This window comes from Molossus molossus, unplaced genomic scaffold (assembly GCF_014108415.1).
Source record: "Molossus molossus isolate mMolMol1 unplaced genomic scaffold, mMolMol1.p scaffold_m16_p_23, whole genome shotgun sequence".
Lineage (NCBI taxonomy): Eukaryota > Metazoa > Chordata > Mammalia > Chiroptera > Molossidae > Molossus > Molossus molossus.
Genome location: NW_023425359.1, coordinates 15,476,092 through 15,501,644, shown reverse-complemented (window position 1 = coordinate 15,501,644; position 25,553 = coordinate 15,476,092). Strand labels below are relative to the sequence as shown.

Below are 25,553 nucleotides of genomic sequence, written 5' to 3'. Positions count from 1 at the left end.
AGAAATATTTAATACACAGTCTGCCTACTAAACACACATTGTATCAACAAATAAAAAGGCCATTATTACATAAGGTAATAGCAGCTTACCTGGTCAATGTCATCCTGCAGAGTGCTTTTACACGTATTATCTCAGAAACTTACATCAACTCTCAGGCAGAACAGGTATTATTTTCTCTGCATAAATAAATGTTTAACAGAGGACTCAGAGAAGCGGTCTACTTGGCTACTTGGCGAAGGGGAGGGCAGGGTAAGCTCTGTCCTTCCCCTCCGTCCCCAGCCTTCAGGTCTACTTGGCTACTTGGCGAAGGGGAGGGCAGGGTAAGCTCTATCCTTCCCCTCCGTCCCCAGCCTTCATGCTGCCCCTACAGCAGAGAAACATGAGGAAATGCTCTGTTTCACCACAGCAACCCAAACCTTACAGAGATCTGGTCTTTTACTTTCTGGAAAACGACAGCTTTGTTTAGTTCAAAGCAAAATTTCAAATAAGAATGGTGAGAGGTGTGCTGTTTAAGATTACTATTTCCCCCCAAACCATGGACTTCATACTGGCACGAATGGCGAATCCACGAGTTGACCCCATTTCTACCTGGCCTGTATGAAGTTTAGCTCCGAGGCAATGTTAGTCATTGTGCTGAATCCTCGATGCTGGGCCGGCAAGTGACATGCTGCAGATTCCTGGGCAGGCAGTCTGGGTCCTGAGCCCAGATTTGTTAATAATTAGTTAAATCACCTTAGGGAAGTAATATCACCTCCCTCAATCACAGCCTCCATATCTTCAAAATAAGAGTCTTCAAATTCTCTAAGAGCTACCATTATTTTAGGTGTTTGTTCGGTGTCAGAGTAAAAGCCAACATCTTTACAACAGCCCACAAGTTGGACTTGAGCAATTCAGACGTGAAGTGAGGGCCTAAAGGAAGGCAGTGGTGAGGAGGCCCGAGAAAGGGGCAGATTAGACAGAGAGGACAGGCTGGTGACAGGGAGGGTGGGGGCACAGCGCGTGTGGGAACTGAAAGATCCAGTGATGAGAAAATCAGTTCAGGAAGAAAACCAGGTTGCTTTGCCATGTGACTGTGACAGCATCCGGAGGACAGGGCAGGAGAGGGAGCAGTCGGGTTTGAGTTAGCTGCCTGATCCTGCCCACACCAACACCGCTCCCACTCCCTCCCCAGCCCGCATCCCCTTCGCACTCTCTGTTCCACCAGCGTTCTCCTTGCTGTTCCTCACACGCCAGGCACAGTCCACTCTGGGAGGCTACACCCTCTGTTCCTCTGCAAGGTTCTTCCCTGTAGGCTACCAGAGGCCTCTCAGTTCCTTTAGGTCTCTACTCAAATGTCACCTTCTCCGTGAGGCCTCCCCTGGCCACTCTTCCTAAAATGCCACCCCCACCCCCACACATGCACACGCACACTTCCCTGCTTTATGTCTCTTCTTGGCACAGTCACTAATGTGTTATATTTATTTAATTATCACATGTATTTAACACGGTTTTATTATCGGTCCTCCCTACTAGAACAGTCCAGGGTTTTGTCCGTTCAATGCTCTATCCTCGGCATCATGAATGTGCCTGGTATGTAACAAGCAAACAATCAGCATTTGTTTATGATCAATAAAGTTCTGTAGGTATTACTGCATTTTACAGTTACTGATTTATTTTCACAGTAAGCTTTCTTCCAGGTATGACAAATGGTACAGCATACAGGAGAGAAAGGAGTGTGTCCTCTCCTCCTTTCTTCAGCTTATATGATGCTACAGTCATCCCTCCTTTCAACATTCTTTCATTCATTCGATATTTATGGGCCATCTATTTTATTCTCTAAGTTCTTAAGAACTGATCTTTAATAAAGAGCTAAGACCGCACACAGTACAAAATTCAAGACAGAGAGAGAGAGAGCTGTGTGGAGAGGGGCACAGCCAGCCCCCAGGGTCAGAGCCAGGTCAATAAATGCCCCAGCCTGGCTCCCTCCCTCTTCCGTCGCCTATCACTCCCCACTGGACAAACAACTAGCAGTCAGTGGACACGGGGAGCAGTTTATAGAAATCAACCTCCTGGGGCACAAAGCAGGGTGGGGAAAGGTAGAGTTGAATCTGGAGGACAAGCAAAAGGTGCCCAGGTCCCCAATCCTCCCCATACTCATACTCAATGATGTCAGCACCTGCCTGGTTAGAGAGGGCTCCTGAGCAAAGAACTCGACACAGTGAGCGCATGGCCCAGCTAACGTTCCAAGCAGAGGAAGCCGCAAGTGGAAAGACCTTGAGGAAGGATCGAGTTGGCCACATCTGTGGAAGAGGAAGGTCACTAGAGAGAGCAAGGGGAAAGGATGATCTAGACATTAATTCAATGAGGCCAGATCATGCCAAGACTTTATAAGCCACTGGTCCTCAACAATGGTGTGGACAGAGCTGCTCATCACACAGCTCAGCCCCAGCCTTGGAGTTTCTGATTCAGTAGATCTGGGAGGGGGAATGAGATTCTACACTATTAACAAGAGTCCTGTGACACTGATAATGTTGGTCCAGAAAACACAAGCTGAGAATCATTGTTCTAAGGCCCAAACAAGAATTGGGATTCTAATCTAAGAGGCCGTGGGAAGCAATCCATTAAGAGGCAGAAAGTAGATTAGTGGTTGTCAGGGGCTGGAGAGTGACTTCTTTCTGGGGTGATGAAAATGTTCTGGAGTTAGCACTGATGGTTACATAACCTTGTGAGTATACTAAAAACCCCTGAATTGTAAACTTTACAGAGTGAATTTTATGGTATACAAATTATATCACAATTAAAAAGGCCTACTACATGCTTACTCTGTGAGATATAAAAATCTTTTTTTTTAACATTTTTTCCTTTATTGATTTTAGAGAGAAGGAGATAGGGAGAGACAGACAGAAACATCTATGAGCGAGAACATCAACTGGCTGCCTCCTGCATGCCCCCTGCTGGGGATCAGGCCCACAACCTGGGCATGTGCCCTGATGGGGAATCGAACCGACCACCTCTTGGTGCATGGGTTGATGCTCAGCCACTGAGCCACACCAGCCAGGCAAGATATAAAAATCTCTTTAGGAAGATACATTTTACTCATGGAAAATTCAGAGAACAATTTAGTACTAAGTTACATGAATGAGACTTGTAGGTAAAATAGAACTTCAGAAATGGGGAAAAGACCGGCCGGTGTGGTTCAGTGGTTGAGTGTCGACCCATACACCAAGAGGTCACCAGTTCGATTCCCAGTCAGGGCACATGCCCAGGTTGTGGGCCAAATCCCCAGCGGGGGGCATGCAGGAGGCAGCCAATCAATGTTCTCTCTTATCGATGTTTCTATCTCTCCATCTCCTTTCCTTTCTCTCTAAAATCAATAAAGGGAAAAAAAAATTTTAAAGTAAAAAGAAAGAAAGAAATGGGAAAAAAATGAATGTGAGCTGAAATAGGCTGAGGTTTCAGCCCAGAAACATAAATTAATGGAAAGCATAAAAACTAATCTATAGTAATCTTATTTCCAAAATGCCATCTTTTCCTGGCTCATACTATTTTTTAATACACCATATTCCAAATAAGACACCATATTCCAAAGAAACAGAGATGACTTCATTCGCTTCTTTCCCATTCGGAAGCAGCAGAATGGGTTCCCTCCAGTTAACTCCCCTGCGAAACAGCTGTGAGAAACTTGATTATTCTCTCTGACTCAAGCTACAAATGTGTTCCTGGGAACTTACTAGCTAAAGTATTCCCATCATAAAGAGTGCAGCAGTGATCAGGTCAAAACAACACCTCAGCCTTCACGGATGTACTGAGCATCTTACTGGATACTGAAGACAACAGTGCTGGGGCTGAAAATGCTCACAGTGCCCAGGACAGAGTAGAGGGCTTTTCTCCCCTTGTTAGAGTGTGTGCCAGATCAGCCCTTCTTGGTGACAAAGAGGACAGGCAGGCCCTGGCCAGGTAGCTCACTTGGTTAGAGCGTCACCCTGATACCCCAAGGTTGGGGGATTCAATCCCTGGTCAGGGCACATACAAGAATCAACCAAGAATGCACAAGAAAGTGGAACAACAAATTGACGTTTCTCACTCTCAAATCAACTAAAAAAAACTTTTAACGAGCAGAGGATATAACAGACAGACCATGTAAGACAATATAAATGATAACAGCTGAGGGGGAAATAAATATCAATTTAAACAACGAGGAACCACTTACAACTATTAAATTAGTTTTCAATTCGACATAAGCTCCAACAGAGATGAGATTGTAAAAAAGTGCTTCACTCAAGGACATGATGGAGATACATTGTTCAAATCTCAACACCATGATGATGATGATACTTTGTTTAACCTCCCCCTCCCCCACATGACGGTGATACATTGTTTAAAATTTCATTTAGAAAGTAAAATGAGTTATGTATCAAAGGTCGTAAAATTATGGGCACCTCATAACCTTCTGGGAATTTATCCTCAAAAAAATCACTAAAATGAAGAAAACTCTAAATGCCCAAAGATTTTCTAACACTCCAAGTGTTAGATCTGTGAAGATTAAGACAGAAAACTAAATACCCAGCAATGGAAAAGTATGTTAAAATGCATTTGCTGATGCCCGGCTGGTGTGGCTCAGTGGCCAAGTGTCAACCCATGCACCAAGAAGTCGCCGGTTCGATTCCTGGCCAGGGTACATGCCCAGGTTGTGGGCTAAATCCCCAATGGGGGGCATGCAGGAGGTGGCCAGTCGATGTTCTCTCTCATCAATGTTTCTATCTCTCTCCCCCTCCCTTGCTCTTTCTAAAACCAATAAAGAAAAATACATTAAAAATAAATGAATAAAATAAAATAAAAATATTTGCTGAAGGGGCTCTGACCCAGCTACCAACTTCTATAAGCATAGTGTTAGAAATTGGAAGATCAATTTATGAAACAGAAAAATAATTTATAGATTATTACCATTTAAAATATGTCCACATGAACTGACCTGTGCGAAATACTGCAGAAGAAACCAGTAACATCAGGAGAGCAGATGTCACTTTCAAATTTTTTAAATCTCAGCATTAACATATTTTTACAATAATCTACAATTTGAAAACACAGGGTTATCAGGACATGTAAACTGTGAAAATTTGTCATTAAAAATGTTAAAGGTCATTATTATTTATGTCTGCTTCTTAAAGTGATCAATCTGAAGAGAAAGAAAATTCTGGGAAGGACAAACACTGTTTGTACAACATCAAGCATTGCTGTGCCAGGTAACCTCCAACACCGCACAGCAATTCGTGCCCAAGTCATGTCCGCGTGAAGACTTGCCCTTCCAAATAACCAAAGTCCCAGACGATTTTCATTTAAAAAGAATGGGTCAGAGATTTATTTTTAAGAGTTCCGTTTTTACATTACACGTGTTCGGTGGAACCATGATGTTATGCTATTAATAGGAATGATTCATTTTCAAAGAGGCATTACTTCAGATTAAAATGGGGAAGACTTTTCCAAGAAGAAACACACACTCACACAGCTAAAGCATTTACAAGAAATTTACTTTGTGTCAGAGGCTGAAGTTCATTCTTTTTTTTTTTTTTAATCCTCACCCAAGGACATTTCTCCATATTTTGTTCCGATAGAGTGGGAGGGATAGAGAAACATCGACGTGAAAGGGACACATCGAGTGGCTGCCACCCACACGACCCAACCAGGGCCGGGGACAAACTGCAACCGAGGTACATGCCCTTAGCGGGAACCGAACCCGGGTCTCTCTGGACTGCAGGCTGACGCTCTACCACTGAGCCAAACCGGCCAGGGCTGAAGTTCATTCTTTTGATTTAAGAAACCATGACGTTCCAGACAAAGAAAAAAGGAACCAAGTGATGTTCCTTGTGAAAGAAAATTAACCTATGCAATAACACCTTCAGAGTCTTGATTTATAAAAACTCAAATCCCTTAGGTTCGCCTCAGAGAAAAAAGAATATGAGAGGGAAAATATCCGTTAGAGAAAGATGAACAATCTGTGGAAAGAGTGACATAAATCCTCCCCAAACCTTCCGGTCACAGGAGACTGGCCGTGGGGACAGCCAGGTAATGCTGCTCGAGCGAGCGTGGAGAAGTCCGGACAGCCGGGATTTAACCAGCCTCCAGCGGGAAAGAATGGAAGTTCTGGCTATTTCACGGTTCCAGTTGTGCCCTCGCTAAGAAGAAAGAGTGCTGCTACCCGGAAAGGCTAGCATTTTGGAGGCAGGGAGAAAAGACTGATAAACCAACGAGCGAGTTCCCTAAAGGGATGTGTCAGGAAGACGTGCTGGGCGGAGGACGCTGGGTGGTAGGGGAGGTGTCCCGGGGTGGGGCAGCTGAAGGGGCCAGCCCTGGAAACCTGGGGAAACCACGGCCTGCAGAGGCCCTGAGATGGTCTGTCCACGACCAGGAACACAGGGCGAGCAGGGCAAAGAGGTAACCGGGCCAGCTCACGGGCCATCACATAAGGCGTGCAGGCTTCTGAGTAAGCGCAAAGTCACTAGAGCAGTTCTCGAAGTGTGGTCCCCAGACCAACAGCATCACCTGGGAACTTATCAGAAACAGTAAGTCTCAGCCGCACCCCATACCTCTTGAATCAGAAACCCTTGGGGTCGGGGGTCCAGCCATCCCACCAAAGTTTGCAAACCACTGCACTGGAGGGTATAAGCCGGGATGCACCGCCAAGCTCGGCTTCCTACTCGTTTACTGTAAGTAGTGCACATCGTTAGTGTTTCACTAGCAATCAGCAGCAGTCCTCACTAACCTGTCCAGTACACACTGACAGTCACAATACCAACAACAACATCCAAACATCACAGGTTTATACAGACTAGGAATTCACCTTTGCATATTTTGAATTTCAGGGAATTTTCATTTAAGACCTAAAATTTATTTTAAATTATCCGCTCCACAGCCTCAGGTCACTCAATGAGAAATCTAAGAAACCCACACTCTTCCTCGCTCCTCTCCCTGCAGTAGCTTGCCTGTTCCCTGCACCCTGTCCCTTAGTGTCAGAGTCACCTCTACACTCTTAGAATAATTCAATGACCAGGACACTGCCTCCAGTCCCTTCCATCTCACCCCACACGCCTCGCCAGAAGCTGCCTCCCCCTGCTTCCCCAACACCAGTCACACGTAGCTGTCTGCATCCCCCTCCTCTGTCCTCCTGGTCTACAGATTCCTTTAGGACAAAGGTTTCAATGTTTCCAGTTTCTCTGCTCCCCAAAAAGCCATCTCAGTGTCTCGCACACAGCGCATGTGCAATGCATGTGGTTCAGAGATTCAGGTTGCTCAGAGAGTCCAAGCTGCGTGGAAGATGAGAAAGTTAACAGAAGACCCGAACCTGACAGAGTGCATCCACGTCATTACACCAAGAAACGTTTACAGACAAATACATGGTATAACACTTCAACGTGAAAAGCCAGACAATGTCCCAAGAAAGAAAACAAAGCGGTCTGCTTATGTTAGGATAACGTTAGAAATCTTTTATCTCCTTTTCAACTATGCCTGAAGCTTGGACTTGGATGTTAAATTCTGAGTATATCCTCCAAAGAAACTCACTTTAGCTACTTTGCTTTCAACAGCAAATGAAGTAAAAACCTAGGAATACATATTTAACTAGTTAACTCCTACCTCCACCAGCCATTCTGTATGTTTAGCGTTGGTAAGCTTTCTTCCAAACTGAGTGCTTCGTAGGCATGTCTTACTTGACATCAAGGTGCTGTTATATAGTTCACTCTATTTTGTACTTTTAATCACTAAGCACTGTATTTTTAAGCTCCATCCACAATGCCATGAGCACAAGCAATCCACAGCTTCTAGCTGTTCCCTTCCTGCCTTGCACTTTGGCAGTGTTTCTCCACTTTTAAAGATTTTACCTCTGTGAATCTTTAAGAAAGCTCAAAAGGCAATAATTGAACCTCAATTTCAAGGCACAAGAACTACCCTCACCGAAGAAAATAAAAAATAAGAACACTCGTCCACCGACACAGTATTTATTGAATCCTACAGCCTATCACGCTCGGCGCTCAGTGCCAGGAACGCAAAGATGAAAGGTACGGTCCACACCCCCTGTGAGCACACAGAACAATGTGGGGCCAGGAACAACAAACACACGCCATGCGACAACTTCCTCGTGGAGGTCCACATGACGTCCAGTGAGGTGAAAAAAACACTGCCCCCTTTGAAGGACTGCTACTAAGTGAACACCCAAGGATGAGTAAGACAAGCGGGAAGAGGACCATCCAGGCAGAAAATCACATTTAAAGGAACAGGGGCGTGGGAAAACCTGGCATGTTGTCTAACTATAACCCTGAAATTGCTGGAACATGAAGGTGGGAACAAGGCTGGACAAATAAGAAGGGACAGGTTCTTCGCAAGCCAGGAGCCACAGATGTGCTGAAAAACTTTCAGTGTATAAATCTTGCCCTGGCCGGTTTGGCTCAGTGGTTGGAGCGTCCACCTGCGGTCCGGAGAGACCTGGGTTCGGTTCCCGCTAAGGGCATGTACCTCGGTTGCAGTTTGTCCCCAGCCCTGGTTGGTCGTGCGGGTGGCAGCCACTCAATGTGTCCCTTTCACATCGATGTTTCTCTCTCTCTCTGTCTCTCTCTCCCTCCCACTCTATCTGTACAAAAAATGGAAAAATGTCCTCGGGTGAGGATAAAAAATAATAATAATAATTCTTGTTCACATGCACGCACGTGCGCGCACACACACACACACACAATTCCAGCAAAGTCAGATGGCACACAGCAGGACACGGACAGCAACATGAAGCAGGTACAACTTGCAGGGAACAAGAAGACACCATAACCTCAAGCCCCCACACAGCCCTACTGCACGTTTCCTGGGGAGCACGTGTGAGGCAGTGAGCAGATCTCCCTGAAATCAACACGATTCCAAACCAAAGCCACGGAGAGTGAGGTGAGTGGATGCTCTGCGCCCACGAACACTTACACTACGTATTCCTCGTCCACGGGGTGCTGTCTGCAATGCTGACGTGTTCGGTGTTCTGAGTCTTGTGCTCATTTCCGCTGTGAAGCAGATATTCGGGAATGAAGGTATATCGCTGGCATAAAGGGCTGAAACCCACTGGGCTAGACAACAAAGACACTCTCAGTCTGACCAGGGAGTGTCTATTGTACGCTGTGATAATGGAATAGAAGTCAGTCTGGAAGAATTCTGGAGAGGAAAGGAACAAATTTCTGTTTCAGAAAGAACACCATGAATGGACTGAAGGGCCGAGAACTGTAAAGGTAAGAAAATAACTAAAGAGAGGATTGCAACAGCCCAGGCAAGAGGGGGTAAGGCAGGAGAGCCCAGGGACTAGAGAGGAGGGACCGCGACCCAGGGCTGGAAGTCATGGGAGAAAACGGAAGAATGGAAGGACAGAGGTAAGCACCCACCTCTCCTGCTGCTGAAGGCAACAAGCAAAACCCCCAGCCCTAGTGTAAGGCTCCTATTTCCCTTTAATATAAAAGTGTTGTCCAAAACAGCTCCCTCTCCAGGAAATAACAGATTACCCAAAAATGACCTATGTATCACAAGCTAGCTAGCAGTTACCATCTAGACCTCGTGAGGCAGAAAAACACTGGCTTGAGGAGCCCCTTTCTAGAATTAAAGTCACCTCTCTCTCTTGATTTTTCTGAATCATTTGCTACTTTGTACCTCTGTCAATAAAATGAAGACATCACTGATTTTTTTAATGGTCAAGGAACTTTTAGGTGAACACATCAGAAGCGTCCAAGGTTGTATGGTTGTGCGGTCAAGTATGGATGATGTAAAGCATTTTGAAGGTTACAGCTTCCTTAAGACACCCGAGGTGCTCCACTCGGTTTACAGACCCACAGTGAGGGAACAGAAGCAGCCTTCTGTCAAGCCCTTCAGAGCTCTCTAATGACATAAAAGGTCTGGGATCTCCTCAATCCCGCAGGCAGGAGCTTGTGGCTCTGGGAGCACTCTCCCCCATGGCTGACTTGGTCGTCCCCCACCCTCGGGAGGTGTCACTGCTCCTCTCAGCCCTGGGGCTTCTGGATGTTCAGGACAGGGGACCAGCGATGCTGACCGAGTTCGCAACTGGGTCACAGCCCCAGCTGGCCCTTGGAGCGATAGTAACACGCGTGCTCCTTTTGGATGGTTTTCTGAAGCCTTTCCTGCAGCAGGTGTTTTCCTCCATTTTCACTCTGGCATCTCCACAGTCCACTCTCCCCGCAGCAAGAGCGACCTTGCCTAATCAGTCAGATCATGTCACTTCTATAGCTTGAAACTCTTCCAGTGGCTGCCACAGCCCTTCCCTGCCACCTCGACTCCCCGCCGCACCTGCGAAAGCCTACCTGCTGTCCCTCCCTCCCCCTCAGCTCCCCACTCTCCCCTGGCCCCGGGCCAGCCTCGCCGCATCCTCTGGGCCTGCGCACCAGTCCCTAGGAATCCTGCCCACTTGAAATGCTCTACTCACAAACCTTCCCAGGACCAGATCCTTTGGGTCAGCAGGTCTCAGCTGACCTGTCACTTCCTAGCCATCCCAGTCACGTTACGCTACTTACACCCCACTCTCGTTTTCTTGATTTACTTTCCATCTCCCCACCCAACCCCACCCCACTAAGCTCCATGAAAACCGTCTTATTCGTTCCTGTGTCCACAGCACTTAGAACAGTGCTTGGAATGTAGAGGATGCTTACAAACACTGTCGAACAGATGTTGTCCCCAAAAGGCCATCCAAAAATAATCAACAGGTTAATGAGGAATGGAGAACAACGATACAATGTGATTTCATTCAACATCAGTTCCTAGTTTATTTCCAATAAATTCATCTGATTAAATGGAATCACTACTCCCTGCTACACAGATAACCCCGAAGCAGCGAGTGGAGACCGTGTCCTGCGCCCCCATCCTGACATCCCCCCAGCAGTGGGCCTCCTTCGGGTCACTGCTGCACCACCTGAGCCACTGGAAACGGCTGAGGAATGACAAAGGCAAGTTCCCCGGGTGTTTTACCATTCCCCATCCTCCACATCTCCCAACACAACTGTTCAATTTCTGATTCCTTCCGACACCACCACCTTGAAGCCCTGTTGAAAGATACAGATTATCCAACACCCCTCACACAAAAGGTAAACTATACCCCTTCTCTCTCCCTGCAGCGGTCTCTATGGAAGTATCACAGGCAGAAAGAGAGTAGTTACAGAGACATTTCCACGGCCAGCGTGTGATAATCACCGCCACATCCCCTGAAGCTTGGTAAGAGAACCATTTGCCAATCTTCCCCTCCAGTTTGGATTTAAGGATGGAAAGATGTCTCTGTTTCCCTTTTACTACTCCAGAAATAAATAAAGCTATGCTCTAGAAAGCAATACTCGAAGTTATGATTAACCAAGAGGATGCAATCACCACTTTCTGCCCTGCAAGCGTATGAAAGTATCTAATCCAGGCACTGCCACCTCAAAGGGGTTGTTTGCAGGAGGACCTGGATTCGTATCTCATTTATGCTGAGGGACCAGGAGCAAGTTACAGAAACCATTTGGGCTTCAAATTCCTTATCTGGTGACTGAGAATGATAAGACTGGCATTCACAGGATCCTGAAGGGATTAGATGGGACGACCAACCTAAATAAATCCCTGGGCACAGTGCTAGGCACAGAACGGTTCTCAGGGGAGGCGCCCTCATCTTCCCTGGGTGGGAAACCAGGCACAGGGCTTTCAACCCCACTGGCCACACGGAAATGGTTCATTCCACTGTGCAAGAGCAATAAACCATCCTAACCGTTTTTTATTACTAACACTAGTAGTTTAAACTGGTTTTCTATAATAGTTTATTCATTAAGGTTTTCTACTATCTTTCTCAACTTGTGCCTTAGGAATTTTAAGTTGAAACGCTTGATTTAAACAAAGTAGCACCAATTATAAATGTGTTCTAGAAAAACAATAATAAATAAATTAATTTTTTAAAAATTCATTATCTCAAAAAAAAGAAAAACAATTATAGTCTACATTTCAAACATGGAAGGTCAGTATTTACTGGCCGAATGAACATTTTCAATGAAAATCTGGTTCTGTTATCATTCAAATAAACAATGTTTTTGGATAAACTTTATGTAGAAAAAAGAAACCCTAAAAGTGACCACGGTTGCTGAGTTAGCGAAGCTACTTTCCCAGCACTCAATCTGATGATGTTTGGAATTGGCATTTCTTTGATCCGATCCTTCTCCTCTGATATGACGCGTGAAGGTTTGAGAACCACTGCTCAGTGCCCCTGCAGGATCCCAGCCGCTACACTTTCTTGCCTCTCCCTCCTGAAATGTAAAATTCTCTCATCTACCACTCCAGTGTAAGTCTAAATTTCATACCCAGTCTGGCACTGTTTTCTTTTCTGTTACTTCTGATTACAGAAGAATGTTCTGTTGAGTACCCAGCACACCATCAAAACAAGTATTTCAAGTAGTGTTTGACCTGACGGAGTGGCAGGAGCTGAAAGAACACTCTGGATTCCTAAATCCTGCATCCCACCCTTCCTTGTTCTTTAAGATACTTCGTAGGGCCCTGGCTGGTTTGGCTCAGGGGTTAGAGCATCGGCCTGCTGACCAGTGAGTCATGGGTTTGGTTCTGGTCAAGGGCACATACCTCGGTTGCAGTTTGTCCCCGGCCCTGGGTCATGCAAGAGGTAACCAGTGTCTCAACACTGATGTTTCTCCCTCCCTCCCTTTCTTCTCCTCTCTCCTTCCCACCCACTCTATCTGAAGATAAATAGAAAAATATCCTCAGGTGAGGATTAAAAAAAAAGATACTTAGTAGAGAAGGTTGGTGAGAGGTTTATAATACATATGGCAAATCATAACGTGTAGCAGTATGTTGTTACCCTATTTGAGCTGAAGAAGGGCTCAGTGTTCGGCCAGCTTTAGCAAGACGTTTTAGCCCAGCCGGTGTGGCTCAGTGGATTGAGTGTCATCCCATGGACTGAGAGGTCCCCTGAGATTCCTGGTCAGGGCACATGCCCAGGTTGCAGGTTTGATCCCCAGTAGGGGGCATGGAGGAGGCAGCCGATCAATGTTTCTCTCTCAATCAATGTTTCTATCTCTCTCCCTTCCTTTCTCTCTAAAAAAAAAAAAAAAAAAAAAAAGAAAGAAAGAAATCAAGAAAAACAGCCCTGGCCGGTTTTTGTTCAGTGGTTAGAGCTCGGTCCACCAACCAGAGAGGACCAGGTTCAGTTCCCACTAAGGGCACATACCTTGGTTGCAGTTTGTCCCCGGCCCCGGTTAGGGTCATGTGGGTGGCAACCAGTCAATGTGTGTGAGTCTCTCTCTCTCCCTCCCTCTCTCCCTTCTACTCTATCTGAAATGCAAAAATGTCCTCGGGTGAGGAAAAAAAATAAATAAACATATTAGAAAGATGTTTTAAGGAGTGCCACACACTATGGTCAATTACCAGAAGATAAAGATCTACGATATTCCTTAAAAGTTCCAGAAAAGAGAGGTTTTGTTTTACTGTTTTTACTGTCTGCTGTTGGGGGACAGGGGACACGAAGAGGAAGAGAAACAGGTCCTCCTAGAAGCAATATCTGAATAAATGACCCTCCATGTACCCTCCAGATTATTCTGTTATTTATTTATTTTGTAATCCTCACCCGAGGATATTTTTCCATTTATTTTCAGACAGAGTGGGAGGGAGAGAGAGAGACCAGGGCAAGAGACCAAACCACACCTAGGTATGTGCCCTTGACTGGAATCGAACCCAGGACTCTTTGGTCCATGGGCCAACATTCTAACAACTGAGCCAACCCGGCCAGAGCTATTCTGTTATTTTAAAAATACAGCCCTGGCTCTGGACGGTTTGGCTCAGCAGTTAGAGCATCGGCCCACAGTCCAGAGAGTCCCAGGTTCGGTTCCTGGAAAGGGCACGTACCTTGGTTGCAGTTTGTCCTCAGCCCCAGTTGGGGTCATGTGGGAGGCAGCCAGTCAATGTGTCTCTCCCACATAGACATTTCTCTCTCTCTTCCTTCCTCTCTCCCTCCTGCTCTATCTGAAGATAAATACCAAAAAATGTCAGCTAAAACGACAGAAAATACTAAATGCTTTTGGCTTTTAATTAATACAGCAGAAGTCCCAAGGCAACAAATTTCACTACAGCATATGAAATGTGAGATACTTTGTACATTTTTTTATTTTTTCTCTCACCCGAGGACATTTTTCCAATTTTTTGTTCAGGTGGAGTGGGAGGGAGAGAGAGGAACAGAGAGAGAGAGAGAGAGAGAGAGAGAAACATCGATGTGAAAGGAACACATCGAGTGGCCGCCACCCACACAACCGACCAGGGCCGGGGACAAACTGCAACCGAGGTACATGCCCTTAGCGGGAACTGAACCCGGGTCTCTCAGGACCGCAGGCCGATGCTCTAACCGCTGAACCAAACCGGCCAGGGCTGTACATTTTTTTCTTTAAAACACATGATGTATTTAGCAGCCTTTGGGAGTCATAGTTCTACAATCTACCTTAAACTTTATTCTGGAATAAAACCTATGCTAACTTGCTACATTACCTACTCAAAAAGGAATTATTTCAGCACTTGTAGTGATATAAATACAATACTGCAAAGCTGTATCTTGAAAACTTTTTCATTTGAAACACAATTTCAGTTTGAAAAATATGTACAAATAAAGCCAGATTTTCACCTGACAATAATATAAATATTTAAGCAAAAGCTGAGCTCTTGGTCTGTGGAGCTGAAGAAACTGCACAGTTACCTTTAGAAATGTATCAATTCTACCTACCAGGTATCAAACTTTTAAAGGAGTTACTGTAATATCCCTTTTTTTATTTTTGCCCTAAGCTCCCCAAATTAGAAGCACACATAATCAGACATCACTGTACAGCATCACAGATAATTAGAAATAATTATGATGCCTCTTGTAGCACTGAAAGATATAACTCCATACATTTCTTCTTTTGTAATATATTTTTATTGACTTTTTAGATAGAAAGGGCGGGAGAGGGGGACAGAGATAGAAACATCAATGAGAGAGAAACATTGGTCAGCTGCCTCCTGCATGCCCCCTACTGGGGATTGAGCCCCAACCCAGGCATGTGCCCTGAAGGGGAAATTGAACTGGCGACCTCTAAGTGCATGGGATGATGCTCTATCCACTGAGCCTCACCGGCCAGACAAAACACCATACATTTCAAAATTAAATCATGATCAGTTCAACCTAGCTTTTTTTTTTCCCCTTAATATTAATTTTAGAGAGAGAGGAAGGGAGAAGGAGAGAGAGAGGGAGAAACATCGATGAGAGAGAGCATCGATTGGCCGCCTCCTGCATGCCACCCCCCCCACACACCAGGATTTGGCCCACAACCTGGGCATGTGCCCTGACCAGCAATCAAACCGGCAACTTCTTGGTGCCTGGGTTGATGTTTAACCACTGAGCCACACCAGCTGGACCAAATGAGCTTTTTAAAATAAGCTATTATTTTTTGAAAATACTATTCTGTATTAGGGCTATAAGATGAAACTGGTTTAAACAGGATGCTAAATTAAATCATCAGAAAACCCTTTCCCCAAAGGATGAGGGATAAACAGGCCATTGTTACTTCATTTTAGAGTATTAATGTAATGGTAAGGCTGCAACAAAGCAATTCAAATGTAAGGTATTCTTTGTACTACTTTGTCAAACGGACTGCACTGTCAATACAGGGGCCACCATGCACTTGTGGCTATTTGGATATAATTAACATTAAGTAAATGTAATAGTCAGTTCCTCAGTCCCACGAGTCAAAATTCAAATGCAGTAGTGGCAGGCGGCTGGTGGCTACCATACTGGACAGCACAGAAAGAGAACACCTCCATCATAGCTCGACATAAATGTCCAATACATGACACCTCCTACCGAGAGACATGAACAAACGCAAGTCCCCTGGTCCTCCACGTGGCACTGCAGAATGCTGTGTATGGTTTTGTGTGTGGGCTTTTTAACTTAACTTACCATTTCAGCAGCAGGTCAAAACAGAAGTGTTTGTAAAATCATATCTAAAAAGAACAGCGAAGGCTTTTAGAGTTAGCTAAGCTCTTCCATAAAAATACTGTTTGACTAGAACACTTCACAAAATCAAAGTAACGACAAAAGAGATCTGGTATTTTAAATAGCTGAGAAATTTTGCTTTTAATAATTATTTCTCTTTGATAAGCAAATACAATGAGAGTGGCTCACTAAAAATCCATGCACTCTTGTCCTGGTTTGTGTGGCTTGGCTGATTGGACATTATCCTGTGTACCCAGAGGGTGCCGGTTCGATTCCCGGTCAGTACACATGGCCAGGTTTCAGGCTTGATCCCCAGTAGGGGGTGTGCAGGAGGCAGCCTATTGATGGTTCTCTTTCTCTCTCCCTCTCTCTCTAAAAATCAATAAATATCTTTTTTTCCAAGTCATGCTCTCAAACTGCAAATAAACCTTTGTTTAATGAAGAAAAATTAGATGTCAAGTATAGACGATTAATCAGTTTCTCCTTGCTACGGTGTGGAAATATCAGACCACCAGAGATACTGACTATGGCAGGTATCTGAAAATGAGTGAAATTAGCACGCCCATTTCTGCAGTACCCCATCATTATTCTACTGTGATTCTCAGCACTATTTACTTATTTTTAGTTAGCCTATTAAAATGCACCTTCCCCTTCTGGTTTTAGGTCCAATTATCACTTCACATCCCATATGAAAGAAAATCACTTCTCTACTGGGTGAGAAAACACATGAACACAACTTATTTGCACATTTTTAATATAATGTAGTCTACACAGCAAACTGTTAACCTTTAAAATGCCTTTACAAGCAAACCAAGGAATGCCCTCTTAATGTCCCAGAGCTATACACTTAAAATGGTTAAAAATGATCATTTTGATTGTGTTCATTTCACCACCACAACAAAAAAGCCTATCAAGGCAATTGTCTACATTCTGAAACTGTCCATTTTTTCATAGAAAGTATAATGTTTTTCCTGGTAAGTTGGTTAGATTTTTCAGAGTAAATTCAAAACCTCACTCAATGCTGGAATAAAATCAATATTAAAAGCTAAATGTGCCCTGGCCGGTTTGGCTCAGCAGTTAGAACGTCGGCCTGTGGTCCGGAGAGACCCGGGTTCGGTTCCCGCTAAGGGCACGTACTTCGGTTGCAGTTTGTCCCCGGCCCTGGTTGGTCGTGCGGGTGGCAGCCACTCGATGTGTCCCTTTCACGTCGATGTTTCTCTCTCTCTCTCTCTCTCTCTCTCTCTCTCTCTCTCTCTCTCTCTCTCCTTCTCTCTCCCTCCCACTCTATCTGTACAAAAATTGGAAAAATGTCCTCGGGTGAGGATAAAAAAAATAAAATAAAAAGCTAAAGGTGATGCCCTGGCCAGTCTGGCTCAGCAGTTAGAGTGTCGGCCTGCAGACTGGAGAGTCCCGGGTTCAGTTTTCGCTGAGGGCATGTACCTCGGTTGCAGTTTGTCCCTGGCCCTGGTTGGAGTTGTGTGGGTGGCAACCATTCCATGTGTCTCTCTCACATGGATGTCCACCCCACCCCACCCCCACTCTATCTGAAGATAAATGCAAAAATGTCCTCAGGTGAGGATTAAAAAAAAAAAAAAGCTAAAGGTGAAAAATATATTTAAGAAAACAGTCTTATTTGTAGGTACCCAAAATATCCCAGGATAAAGACACCTATAACATGAGGTTACTTAATGAAAATGTTTCATATGTTTATGTAATGCAAGGATAAGAATCTCAGTTTAACCAGTATTGTGAATTCAGAAGAAGTCTTACCTAGCATCTGTTCCAAGCTAGGCACTGAACTAATTGCTTCATAAACAGTAAATTTAATCTTCACAACCACCCTAAGGGCTCAGTACTATTATAATCCCCATTTTACAGATGATGAAACTGAGGGACAAACCATTAAAAAAGAAAAAAAAGCCTATGGTCACAGAGGTAGTAGCTGAGCAAATCCATTATTGACAGTTAGTCTGGCTTCAAAGTCTGGCTTCAAAGGTGGTACACATGCCACACCACATTGCCAGTCTCGCTGTTAAAATTCTACTCTGACCTTAGAAAGACAATCAGAAGGATCATACTGCTCAATTAAATATAGTCTCAAGAGCTATATAACTTTCTACAAATTCTGATGATCTGATATGCATTTGGGAAGAGGAAACAAAAGTGTTAAGAAAGTCCAAAAGGATACCTTGACATAAAACCGACCTTTAAGGAAGAAATCATCTAACAATGACCAACACTTGTCATGCTCTTATTTTTAAGGGGGGGGGGGGGGGATCACAGCCAGCCAGGAAGAATTATTTCAAGAAAAAGAAAAAAGTAAATTCCAGGAATAAAAATTTTAACAGCAAAATCCTTCCCCTTATCCATTGTCTGCATTTATTGGGCATTCACATCACAAACCTAACTTCATAACAAGGTAATAAAATAAACTAAAACAGGACACATACTACTATTAACACTTTCATAGTCCTTGGCTCCTGGCAGGGCAAAATATCCCAAAGTCATCTAAACTCAATTATCAATTCTAATAAATTCAGTTTGCCCCCTTCGTGAAAGTTTAGGACACCTCCCATAGCACAAGTAGAGGAGGACAGAATAATTATACTCTGCATCTGTGCCTGCAAATAAACAAAACGTGTCGTCACTCCAATCCACTGATTGTATAAAATTAAAAGTTGTTTCTTTGAACAAATGAAGCCAGGAGAAAACTTCGGATGACTGCAAGATAATCCTGCTTCAGTGGGAGAGGAGCAAGGACAACTTCCTCGAGAAAACACAGTACAATAAAGTTTGCATGGGCCACTGCAACCTCCCAGATTGTGCGACCGTTTAAGGAAAGAGGCATTTCAAAAATGTCTCAAACCTGCTGTACACCTGTGGCCCGCGGAGCCAAGGGAGAACTCTGATGCTCAGAGCGAGCAGGCACAGACGTTTTACTGCGATCAAAAACTTTGCGATTGCATTTACTAAAACCAGTTTTCCAGAAAGATACCGAGCGACTTGGCGACTACTGCAGATACCAAGATGGAAATTCAGTTAAAAAGAAAGCAAGGGCGCTCTTTTCTGGATGTATATTTCACTCCAACGAAAAGTTGTTTGGTTTTGGTTTTGGTTGTTGTTGTTTTAAGACAAAGCAATGAGGTTCCCGGTTTCCCAGTTCTTGACCTTCAAGAAATGCAAAACGTCAGGACCCAGCCAGAGAGAGAAAGGAAAGTTTGCGTGGCTGCTCTGGAACAGTTGCTGGGACCCTCCTCCCGGGCAGGGTCTCCCCGATCCCGCACGCAGATCGGGGATCGGGGTGGGAACCTCAGCGTGGAGCCGTGGCCGCTCCCCCGAGGTTCGCAACACACCGGCCACCGCCACGCGGGCTCAGGCCCCTACCACTGGCGCGGACCGGACCCCTATCCGCGACCCCGCACACTTCCGGGCCCGACGCCCCGGCCCCAGCCCGCCTGCCCACTTACCGGCATCATTTTGGACCCGAACCGCATCGAAGCGGGTGGCCGACGCGGCCCCAAGCCAAGCGGAGGCGCCCCGGGGGTCGCGGGGTGAGGGGGAGGGGAGCAAGAGCGAGGCCGCTCGGCAGGCGGCGGACCTGTTGCGAGCTGGTGGCGGTGGGTGGCGGGCAGGCGCGCGGGTCCGCACAGCCCTCCCCGCTGGCTGGGGCGCCTCCGAGCCCCGGGCCCAACCGCCGCGGGGCTCCGAACGAGGCTTTGTCTGCTCCGCGCTCGCCTCCGCCGGGCTCCCTCCTCTGCTCCGAAACCAACTAACGCCGGGGCCTGGCCCCCGCCGAGCCCGCGCCGGCTCCGCCCCCCGCGCGGGGCCCCGCCCTCGGCGCGCGGGGCGGGCCTGGGGGAGGGGAGGTGCGGAGACGGGGGCGCGCCTGCGCGGGCCCGCCTGGGGAGGGCGGCGGGGCGGCGGGGCGGCAGGCGCGCGCCCGGGCGGGAGCCGGCGTCCTTTTCTTTGCCGCGGAAGACGTGCCATCGGGGGCGCGCGGCGGAGCGGCTGGAGCGCGCGCCTCTTGGCGGATCCCGGAGTTTGGGGGGCGACGCCTCGGAAAGATAAGATGGGAACGAAAGACACCGGAGGAGCAAAGGGCCGGCACCTCCACTGCTCCAACAGTGCAGGGGGTTGAACACTCGGCCTTCGGGATCCCTGGGCCGAGACTCGGCGCCTGGACTGGGTCCTCCTGGACAGCTGGGCTCGGCCGGAGCCAGGCGACGGGCCCTCGTGGGGGGACCTGCAGGCCACGGGGACAGCCGATCCCCCGGGAGGCCACAAGCACCGCCGGGTCCCAACAAGATGGAGATTCGCGGCGGACGCTCAGCCCCAGGCTCATTCCGGGAGATCCTCGGGGGAAGGAGCTCTCAGCCTTTCATCCCAAATTGTAATTTCAAATCATGTGTGACTTTCTGTAATTTACAAAAAGTACGCTTAAGAATGACTCAAAGAGTAAATTTGAAAAATAAATAAAGCCCCCCCACACACACACATTTAAAAATGTGTAAAGCAGCATTCTAAGGAGCTGCTTTTCTGATGCCCAAGAATATCTTGGATTTCGTACTATCATCCTCGGAGGGAGCGAAGCAAGGGCGCAGGAAGTTACAATGGCTCACCAGAAAAAGGAGCAGCTGGTTCTGGCACCTTCCGCCACCTTCCAGAGGAACAGACTCCGGGAAATCTAACTCCTGGGGCTTTTCGTTGTGCTCAAGTCCTCCCTGCAGGCTCACTCAGAATCATTTTTCTCTGAGAGTCTAGAAAGCGAAGTAAAACATCTAGATTTATCTAGCTTCAAGAATGAACAATTCTTTCTGAGTCCAACAAACCCCTAAGCAGAATCTCCATCAAACTCCATATTGCACCATCCAGTTACATACCTGGAAATAGTCAGCTATGGCTAATTCATTTAGAATTCAAAGTTCTCCAAAACTCTAGTTTAAAGCTTAATTATTTTAAGAGAATTGTCCTAAGTAAAGGGAATTTATCCCTTCCTTGGTTCAGTAAACATTCATCAAATACCAACCCAGTGCTGCGTATTCTTCTAAGTGCTGGAGATACATTAATGAGCCAAACAAAAACTGTATGAACAATAAACCCAATAACTAAGAATAATAATAATTAATAATTACATAAATTACCAAGTATAGTTATAAGGAGTGAAGCAAGTTGCTGGGAAGAGAAGATCATGTTAAATTGGAGAAAATAAGAATCAAAGAAACTCTCATCCTGAAATTTAGCACATTTGTGGAAAGCAGAATCCTTTTTTGCCAACCTGGAGCTCATAAGGGACTATTTAGCACCAAAAAACCAACTTCACATTCCACTGGTTCTCATTATTTTTGTGCATACAAAGAAACTTCAGAAGCAACCTAAATGTCATGATGCACATTCATCCAGAAAAACAATTCCAGATATGGATCACTATGCCTCCAGTTCTCAACAATAAAAAACATTTCTTTTTACCACCTGAAAACTGAAATGACCGCACACAAATTATATCTAATATGAGTATTGGCAGCCCTAGCTTGTTAATAAAACAATTACGATGGAAAGAAGCAAGGAGAGAAGAATTGGAGTAAGATGCTCCGATTCTATTTCTTTACTGCCTGTTTCACAGATGACCTGCCTGAGAGAGGGAAGGAAAAAGGGACAGCAGCTGGCACCCTGTCCCGAAACTCATTTCCAGCCAACTGAGAGATTCCCTGCTGCCAAATAGCAGGTATGTTTATGTTGAGGGTTTTTTGTTTTCTTCTTCTTTTTTTTTTTAATCAGAGAAGCATGAAACCAAAAACAAACGCTTTGGTTTTATTCCTTAAATTCTGTGCCATTCACAGAGGGCTGTCAGAGGGTTTTCTCCCTTCCAGGCTTCACCGCCCTTCTTCATTCCAGCCCCCTCAGCTGCCTAGTCTGCTGAGCCTCTCCTTGCTTCTCCCTCTATAATTCTGTCTTCAACCCCAAGAAAGAGAAGCTACATTACCACCAGCTGGGTGGGGAGCTGTCTTCTCTTTGCACCTCACCTCACCCCCAGGCACAAACAATTAACTATCTATTTGGCTTGCGTTCAGATGTTTCAGTTCACAACTTTCTCCCCATTTCCCATGGTGGTTCCAACCGTTGTATCCCTCTCCCCTTTCCAAAGATCAGCTCCCACCTTCCTTAGCCAAGAAAGTAGAGGCTAGGAGGGCTTCACTCCTGCAGTTCATTCCCCCCACCTCCAACCCGCCATGCCTCCTCTCTACTTTCTTCCCACTGACTTATTTTACTAATACTCTTGTGTGTCTGTATTTTGCAAGGCACATTGTTCTAGACTCTAGAAATACCACAGTCAATAAAACAAAGACTCTGCCTTCATGAAGCTTATATTCTAGTGGAGATAGACAACAAATGAATGAGGTAATAATGAATACTGGGGGGGGAGGGGGGGACTAGGGAAACCTAAGAGAGTAATGTCTGTGTTGATAGTGTGGTCAGAGAAGGTGTCTGAGCAATGAAGTAAAGAAGGAAACAGACTCTAGGCTGGGGAAACAGCAACGGCAAAGGCCGGAAGTATGTAGCATTTTATTTTATTAAAGATTCTTTTTTTTTTTCTTTATTGATTTTAGAGAGAGAGGAAGGGAGAGGTAGAGAGAGATAGAAACAGCAATGAGAGAGAACATCAATTGGCTGCCTCCTGTATGACCCCCACTAGGATTTGGCCCACAGCCTGGGCATGTGCCCTGACCGGGAATCAAACCGTCAACACTCAACCACTGAGCCACACCAGCTGGGCAGTATGTAGCATTTTGAAGGAACAGCAGAACCAGTGTGCCTGGAGCTGACTGAACAAAGAAGGGGATTGTAAGAGAGGTGGAAGGTATAGCCAGGGCCTGCATCACATAGAACCATTTAATGTTTCACCTATTATCCTCCCTCTGGAAACCTCAGCTTCTCCATTTTTACAGGCTTCTTAGCCTACAGATCTATTCACTTCTCCCTGCATTCCCTCCCAGTTAGCAGCAATTCAAGAGCGAGATGGGCAGAAGCTTGAGTTTGCCTTGAATACCTTCCCCCCTTCTCCTGTATGGTAAGCTTCTACTCATCTTTGAAGTCCTTACCTAAATGTCATTCTTGGAAGTCATGTCTGATGTTTCTCAAACAGAATTAATCAATATCTCATCTATATTCCATAGCCATGTATAATTTAATTATTATAGCACTTACCATATGATACAGGAAAAAAAATCTGTCTCCCCAACTAGACCCTGTGTATCTTCAGCCCTAACATTGTGCCTAGAGCATAGTAGGCACTCAATAAATGTAGAGTTGATGGTACTGAAATGTTTACCTTGCTCTCTTCTCTCTTCTGGTGTAGTGAGGTTTTGTTCTGGCTCCTGTAATAGCCTCAGGCAGGTCTTCCTACATCTTGTCTTGCTCCCTCCAATTTTTTTCCACTTAGGGGTTGGTGAACTCCAGGCCAAATGGGGTTTGCCTCCTGTTTTTGTATGGCCTATGAGCAAAAATAATTTTTATATTTTTAATGGTTGGGGAGAAAAAGATTCCAAAGAAAAAGAATATTTTGTGACAGGTGAAAATATGAAATGTAAATGTCAGTGTCCTTAAGTAAAGTGTTGTTGGAACACAGCCACACTTACCTGTGTACCTATTGTCTGTGGCAGCAAAGGGGAGTAGCCTGCACAGCCTAAAATATTCACCGTCTGGCCCTTTAAAGAGGAAGTTTGCTGATCCCTGCTCTACCTAGTAGCAAGAATGATCTTAGCAGAAATATAATCAAGGCCACGTTTAAAACTCTTCAAAGTGGATAGGCAGGCCCTGGCCAGACAGTTTACTTGGTTAGAGCATCACCCTGATATCCCAAGGTTGGGGGGTTCAATCCCTGGTCAGGGCATATATAAGAATCAACCAATGAATGCATGAATAAGTGGGAACAACAAATCAATGTTTCTCTTCTTCTCTCTTCCTCTCTCTCTAAAAATCAATAAATGAAATTTTTAAGAAGTGGACAGGCATATGGATGTGGCAGGATTGAAGGTTGAATGTGTTGGAGCCAGATAATGAATAGTCCATGGAGCTTTTATTATACTTTTCTGTCTTTCTGTGTTTGCTTTAAATTCTAGTTAGTAAATGTTTTTGTTTGTTTTTTGTTTGTTTGTTTGTTTGTTTGTTTATCCTCACTGAGGACACTTTTGCATTTATGTTCAGATAGAGTGGGAGGGAGAGAGGGAGGGAGGGAGAGAGGGAGGGAGATAGAGAAATATCGATGTGAGAGAGACACATCACCTGGTTGCCACCCACACAACCCCAATCGGGGCCGGGGACAAACTGCAACCGAGGTACGTGCCCCTAGCGGGAACCGAATCCAGGACTCTGGTCCGTGGGCCGATGCTCTAACCGCTGAGCCAAACCTGCCAGGACTGGGTTTTTTTAATGAAAAATAAATGCTTTCCATTTCTTTCTGTTTCTGTTAGGATACTATGCTGTCAACATGGCCTCCAAGCCCCCACTTAGTCTAGCTCATACCCACTCTCCAAGATAGTTAGGGTAGGAAGGAGGAACAGTAGATGTGTACCTCCCTATATTCATGACAAAAGATCCAAAATTGGGTAAACCCAGTGCTTTGAAGACAACTGTGCTATAGACTATACCTTGATTCGGCTTAAGCTCCTGCTTTATGGAAACCAGGAGCTCGTGAGTTCTTACCTTCTGTTGTCAGTTCTCTCTCTGTTACCTCGCTTCCCTCTTACTCATCCAGTCTGCCTTTCAGCTCCATCCCTGCTCCCAACAGCCCCAACTGAAGTCACCAGTGACCTTTTTTTCCATGAACATGTACAATCAACATGTTCAACCCTCATCTTCTTTGACCTCCAGTAGCACTGAGCTGTTGCTCATTTCCTCCTTCCCAAACACTCATTTCCCTTGACATTTCGGACGATGCTGTCAGGGTTCTCCTACCTCCCCAACTGCCTCCCTTCTGTGTCCTTTGAAGGACCACTCTTACTCACCAGCTTGTACATGCTGAAGGTCCTTGGGGCTCATTCCTAGCCATTTCCTCTTTTCATGACTACTTTCTTCCTAGACAGGCTTATCCACAGTCTTAAATGTCATCTACACAGGGGTCAAATTTTTACATGTCCAACCCAGACTGTTTCTTTGGGCTCTAGAACTGCACCATCCCATGCACGTCACTGGCCACATGTCGTTGTTGAGCATTTGAAATGCAGCTGGTGCAACTGAGAAACTAAAATTTTAATTAATTTACATGTAAATGGCCACATGAGGGTAGAGGCTAAAATACTAGAGAGTGTAGGTACAGACTTTCCATCATCACAGAAAGTTCTATTGAACAGTGCTAGAGACTGTCATATCCAACTGCCTGCTTGGTACCTCCTCTTGGCTGTCTCAAAGTATTACAAACTCAACTCATCTAAAACCAAAGACATAGTCTGTCTTCCCAATCCTGGTCCTCTTCCAGTATTTCCTATCTCAGTGGATGGCACAAGTGTTCATCCATTTTCTCAGACCAGAAATCTAGGACTCATGCTTGACTTTATTTCTCCTTCATCTCCAACATCTA

General features: G+C 45.5%; 1 protein-coding gene across 1 annotated transcript in view; it reads right to left on the bottom strand.

The window, feature by feature from the left end:
• TP53BP2 (tumor protein p53 binding protein 2) overlaps positions 1 to 19,513 on the bottom strand; it is a 55,812-nt gene extending 36,299 nt beyond the window's left edge. Inside the window, exon 1 of the mRNA XM_036277558.1 lies at positions 19,447 to 19,513. Within this exon, the coding sequence (XP_036133451.1) occupies positions 19,447 to 19,473 (27 nt within the window). The 5' untranslated portion in view covers positions 19,474 to 19,513. The remainder of the gene's footprint in view (positions 1 to 19,446) is intronic.
• Positions 19,514 to 25,553: the final 6,040 nt, after the last annotated feature.